The sequence below is a fragment of the Rutidosis leptorrhynchoides genome, chromosome 11 (genome assembly GCF_046630445.1).
Source record: "Rutidosis leptorrhynchoides isolate AG116_Rl617_1_P2 chromosome 11, CSIRO_AGI_Rlap_v1, whole genome shotgun sequence".
NCBI classification, from domain to species: domain Eukaryota; kingdom Viridiplantae; phylum Streptophyta; class Magnoliopsida; order Asterales; family Asteraceae; genus Rutidosis; species Rutidosis leptorrhynchoides.
In genome coordinates, this window is record NC_092343.1 from 200,456,447 (window position 1) to 200,463,212 (window position 6,766).

Here is a 6,766-nt window from a genome sequence, read left to right on the forward strand (position 1 = left end):
TTAAAAATAGGCTGTCCGGATGAATTATGACGGGTCCTTTCAGGTAGGACATAATAATGTGAAATATAATAAGTGTTACGGTCTATAGTCTATAGTTAAAAATAGGCTACCTAAATAGTTAAAAATCACAACTAATTCCATTTAGTTATAGAGTTTATCTGTCTTTTGAGAAAAAGGGGATAAATTAAATTAATTATTAATTATTTGGAAAATACTAATTCACAGCATTGGAACTAAAACTATCATTTTTGAAAGGTTGCAAAAACAGCAAATAGCAACTGGGTCACGTTCTCAGAATCCAGCAAAGTCAATCAGGTACCATTCGTTCCTAATGATTTCATTTTCATCTTTCTAATTTTATCGATCAGCAACAACAAATTCATATTTAATTTCATTGAATTTTGTGTGCAGACATAAAGCTGTTGAATAAGAATGAATAGTCAACCATCTTCACTTGGGAAACAATCTTCTGGTAATCAGTTATAATCATTCCAGTAATTAACAATTCACTTAATCCTTACCGATCCATGGGTTTAATTAGTACTTATTGTGTATCAATTTGTTGATCTTAATTATTATGTAGGTAACAGGCGCATAAAAGAACTATTACAGCAACGTGATAATCGGAAATGTGCTGATTGTGGTGCACCTGATCCTAAGTGGGCGTAAGAACTTAATTATATCATTACTATATAATATACTTTTTTTCTACTTTGTGTTTATAGTATTGGTTACCATGGATTAGATAACAATACTTCAAATCAAGGTGCCTTTATCAAGTTAATGGTTCAAGTTCTACAATGAACCTAAAGTCTGATGATATAGATTCAAGTGCTAAATTACGGAAAATGGAATTGATCAATTGTTTTAACTCCCGGGCAGCGGTACAAACCCGATCGGAATCTGGACTCGCGAGGGTTTCAAACAATTGAATGATTAATCTCCTCAATTAGATTGTGTAATTAATATCTAAAGCGACGAATTCCGATTGAATAGATCTGAATTTGATCGGAGTTTGATCATGGCACACGTACCACTTGTGTGTGTAACTAAGTTTTCGGAATAGATGGGATGATGTGGCACACACGCTCCGCTCGTGTGCACACTGCCTAAATATTTTGGGGCTATTGCCGGCTACCGGACAGCGCATAGAATGCCCTAAGCTAAAGAGCTTATGTGTAACACTGCTTAAATAATCTCCAAGTATTCCTATCCGGTCATCTGGTCACGCTAGCCGGAATATTTCCGATGCTATGCTATACCATCGTCTTTCCTTCTTTCCGTTCTTTCGATGTCTTTTGATGAAGTCCGGTTCTGTCTTACGACCAGAAACATTTATTATTTCCGGTAAACGATTTTATTGGATACGGCTTTTTGATGTGATTGATTGGGCGTATCATTAAGTCCCGGGTTCAAGTTTTGGGATGGACAAATGTGTAACTATTACTTTGATTGTGCGGTTTGTGAGTAATTGACTTTCTTTAAGAAAAATATTAAATCACTAAAATAGATCCATCTTTACAATTTATGCTATATGTCACCATTAGGTATTGTGACGGAACTTGAACGTTTTAGTTGAGGGCGGGCGAGATCATTATCACGTTAAATCTATTCTAAATATAAACAAAACTATTTGTTGAGGTATAATAAAACTCAAGACTAAGAAATACAATCTGAAACCAACAACGCATATAGTGTACTTTATATATGTTGTTGTACCTACTATCAGTTAGCGAATAAAGGGAGCGCAAAACAACTAGTAAGAAACACATAAATTATAACTCAGCTGGACAATCTCTAAGGTCTTTAAATTCAACAATTACTTCTTTCGGATCAAACCTTTCAATCCATCTTGATTGTATATTAGATGATGTTCTTCTTGCATTTTATGCTTCCGTAAGTTTTCTTTTCAATTCATCGTGAGCATTAAGGGCTTATCGTACGGATCCCCAACGCACTCTACTTTATGTCCCGTGGTCACCAACGTACCGATTTTATTACCAATGTCAAAAACAAACTTGATAAAAATTTGTTAAGGTCACCTGAATACTTGTGGATTATTTGATTTTCTCTATCTGCATTTTTTCCCTAGATGTAAAAGAAGAAATTTATTTTGATTTTCAGGTCTGCCAACATTGGAGTGTTTATATGCTTAAAATGTTGTGGCGTGCATCGTAGTCTCGGTGTTCATATTTCAAAGGTAGCTTCTGTTAAGTTTATCTCCCCTAATATATACCATAAGTAAACACACCTTATTAAATACAGTAATAGTTTTCCTTGTGATGCTTATTAAAGTATTTATACAATTATACCAACATTCATTCTTGTTAGTCAGAAATATGAGGTACACTAGTTTATGTTTAGGTATCAAATGTATTGATCACCCTTGATTAAACAAAGGAATAATAGGTTCAATGATGTTGTACCACATAACACCTTTTTAAGGGTCAAGCAGGTCATTTTAGTGTAGGGTTGAAACTTGAGGGTTTTGTATCTTCTGACCCCATTAAACCATTTTACTCATAATTTTTATTATATATAATGTATAATGTATGTATGATTACAAAAAGAATATTGAATCTAAATGTTTGGATGGAACATATTGGATATCATATCACAAAATAACTATATGTGACCTGAAATCGGTTCTACCCGTTTGACTTTTCTCCTTTTCAGATAAGATTTTAAGTGTGCGTTTGAAGGCTAATTGATCTTAAACAGGTTTTATCAGTGACATTGGATGCATGGAGTGATGCTGAAATAGATGCAATGATTGAGGTTGGAGGAAATGCATCTGCAAATTCTATATACGAGGCTTATATTCCTAAAGGAATTTCAAAGCCTGGACCTGATGCCAGTCAAGAACACCGTTCAAATTATATCAGGTGTATGATTATGTCATATTTTCAGATGTCCATATTTGCTAAAGTTGATTTTTCAAACTAATCAAACTGGTTTTACTTTTTAAACCGTCTTTGTTAATATCTTGATCACCGTCAACATTTCACATCCATTTGAATTTATCTATTGTGCACCTGATTTAATGGTAATTGTCTTATAAAAAAATTTACGAAGAAATGATACAAATGGCGTGAATAAAATGATTTGTGGCTGTGCTTATGTTTTATGAACTTGTAATGCTCATATATTTATTATAGAAATTTGAACTGATGGTTAAAAATGGTAATTAATGAAATATTTGAAACACCTTTTCAAATGGAGTAGAAGTCTTTAAATTCGGTAAAAAAGTAGTAAGCAATGTTTACAGTTGGATGCTTACAACTGGTATGAAACTGATGTGCCTTTAAATGATTAAATAACCAACTTCAAAACAAAATCCAGACAGCCCGTTAAACCATTTTGTACGTGGTCGTTTAGTATGAGTATTGTATTTTTTTCACAGGTCCAAATATAAGCTTCAAGACTTCATGAAACCTAGTTTGAGAATCTTATCAAGCAGTACTAGCTCTCTAAAAGCAAGTTTATCCAGAAAGAGTATGGACAGTGTACCTAGTACTGTAAGTTTATTGGCGAAATTGTATGTCAGAATTGGATTCAACTAGCTTATATCCAATGTGGCAATTTTGACCCATTTATGATTGGTCAATTTTTCCCAACTGATGTTTAGTCTGTTCACAGAAAGGCATGGTGGAATTCATTGGAGTATTGAAGATCACGGTGATAAAAGGCACAAATCTTGCAGTTCGTGACATGCTATCTAGTGATCCTTATGTGGTTCTTACATTAGGACATCAGGTCAGACCAGTCCCTTTCTTTCTACTTGTTTAACTTCCACCTTCGAACAAAAACGAAAACGGAAACAAAAACAGTAAATTAAAAAAAGTTGTTTGATGTTGGTTTTGGATTTATATTGTTTTTGGGCATCAGTGTGGGATCACCCAGGGGCGACTAAACCACCCATGCGTTCATCTCCCGTAGTTGCATAACCCGTCCCCAATTACTGCCCTGGAGGAAACCCGGACCAATCCGAGGGCATGGCCGGTAAAACCCCCTTCCCCGCTGCCCCTGCACTAAGCGAAAGGCGACATGGGTGGATACTTCAGGTCAGGGATAACATTGAGTGCAATGTTGTAGCCCAGCGGAGTCGAACTCCTGACCTCTCGCATAGGGATGCTGTTAGGGATGAACATTTTGTTTGGGAAATGACTATATATCTCATGACTTATTTTTACCGAAGTACATATAACATTAAGGATGTGTGTTTTGAATGTAATTAAATCATTTTTGGATAAGCAACATTATTTAAAGTTGTAGTAATACAGGGTGCAGGCGATTAGAATTGTGACCAAATATAGCTGCAAGTACGTATGACGCTTCTGTTTCATAATAAAGATAATTGGTCAAAATAGGTTTTTCGATATTTGATGTTAGTTTAAGGTTATATCTAATCTAATATCTAATTTCCTAATGCCTAAAGTTCAGATATCGATATGATTAAGTATTAGAAGAAATTTGTTTCATTTTATTATCTACTTCGATTTAAAAGATTGTAAAGGTTTAATTTTATTTCACTTGCTTTAAAGATATATTTTTTTTTTTTTTTTTTAATTTAAAGGTCTAATGGTAGATTTGTATTTTTTATTGTTCACTGTAACTTTTAAGATTATAAAATCCACTAACATGATTTTTTATTCGTTGGAGCTAGTATGAAACTGTATCTGATTTTGACCTCTAAATAAACAAATAATTATAACCTCTCTAACTAAACTTAAATTGTTTTTATTGACTACGGAGTAGTACGGAGTAATATATTTAGTTTCAAATGCAAATCCAAGCACCCTACATTGCTTTTCATGATCTCTTAAACAGTTAATAATGTATTTTAGAAAATGACTAATATTCTTCTGTCTCTTTTTCTTTTTTCCGGCTATTGTAATGGTATTAGAAGGCCCAAACAACAGTTCGAAATAGCAACTTGAATCCAGTTTGGAATGAAGAACTTATGCTTTCTGTTCCTCAGAATTATAAGCCCGTTAAACTAGTAAGTTACAATGCTTTTTCTTAATTATCACCTCTAATCTATTCATCATGTGTTATTTACCTATAATGATTACATCTTTTTATGTGCGCAGCAAGTGTTTGATCATGACACATTCTCGGCTGATGACATCATGGGTGAAGTAGAAATCGATATTCAGCCACTGATAACATCCGCAATGGCATTTGGGGATGCCGGTATATTAGGCAATATGCAGATAGGCAAATGGCTAAAATCACATGATAATGCACTTTTAGAAGATAGCATTGTGAACATCAGTAATGGAAAGGTGACACAAAATGTTACACTTAAACTCCAAAATGTTGAATCTGGTGAAATCGATCTTCGAATAGAGTGGATTCCCCTTGATCAATAGGGATGTGTAATTCATTTCATTTATTTTTTTTTATTTTATATTTATATATATATATATATATATATATATATATATATATATATATATTTTTTTTTTTTTTTTTTTTTTTTTTTTTTTTTTTTTGTATTTGATACTTGTGCTTGTTTGGATTTAAGTTATTTTATATGTTCAGTTATGAATTATAGTTCTTTGTTGTAAGTATGATACTGGTAACATGTATCTAATTTAACCTTATCAATGTATTTTAGATTCAGAAACGGTCACTATATATACTCTGGTTGTACACTTGTACCATCTAAATTCATTGATATTAAGATCCATTAATATTATAGGTTGTATTTTTATTGCTTACTAGTATAATGTTTGACATCTAAATTCTTTCTTATTGTTTCACACGTTGAATCTTGGAGTCTTCGACCATGTGCGCTTCACGTGATGCTTTGTAACCGAATAACCGTCTATTTTGTCTTTGTGATGACCCCGAAATTTCTGACTAAATTTAAACTTAATCTTTGTATGATTAACATTTCCGACACGATAAGCAAAGTCTGTAAAACTGAATCTCAAAATTTTTGTACTATTCAAATACCTTTCGGTTGTTCTCGACGATTTGTGAACAATTATATGTAAATAGATATATATACTATAACTTGAAAACGTAACAAAGTGTTGTGTATATGATACTGTGCATTAAACTTATTGGTTTGATTATCTGATTGATATATTTAACTACGGAGTTAAAAGATTATGTCAAACGATTGAATTAAAAGATATTTATTGAGTCTCTTAAGGATTATGACACTATTACGGGTCTCTGTTGTGAGGTCCATGTTGATTTAAGGAATCATTCATTTTATTGGTATTCGGAATAAATGGTAAAGTGTTAGATAATGAAAGTTAGACAAAAGTAGTGGAGAACTAAACTGCATAATATTCAATTGATTTTGTTTTAAACATACGAGAACGTTTTTCGATATTATAGAATTTGATTGTTAAAATGTTTTTTTATGGGTTTTCAATGATATGAAAATAAAAATAAAGATAAAATAAAGGTTTCTAATGAGCACTAAAAGACTACAACATTTCATCTCAAGATTTCAAGTTAAAAATGATGGAAATCACTAAACCTGCGCACTTGCACGAGAAAAATCATAACTAAATCATACTGACTCGAAAAAGGGTGATTCCGGTGTCCAGACGTCCGTAACTCAAAAATCTACAACTTTCACGAAGACACCATACGCGGACCGCGTACCTATCTACGCGAAACGCGTAATGTTTGTCGACATAAAAAGTTTGTCGACATAAAAAGTGATGGCGGCTTGTTTTTTTCACATTTTATTATTAAATTTATATTATTATATTTATTATTATATTACATATGTACATAT

At 32.6% G+C, this 6,766-nt stretch overlaps 1 protein-coding gene across 1 annotated transcript; it reads left to right on the top strand.

Moving 5' to 3' along the window:
* Positions 1-220: 220 nt before the first annotated feature.
* LOC139876380 (ADP-ribosylation factor GTPase-activating protein AGD12-like) lies at positions 221-5,408 on the top strand. Its single transcript, XM_071863692.1, has 9 exons — positions 221-315; positions 412-472; positions 584-665; positions 2,125-2,200; positions 2,722-2,885; positions 3,404-3,518; positions 3,640-3,756; positions 4,907-5,002; positions 5,094-5,408. Exons 2-9 carry the CDS (start codon positions 433-435, stop codon positions 5,373-5,375), a joined length of 972 nt encoding a protein of 323 aa, XP_071719793.1. The 5' UTR covers positions 221-315; positions 412-432; the 3' UTR covers positions 5,376-5,408.
* Positions 5,409-6,766: the final 1,358 nt, after the last annotated feature.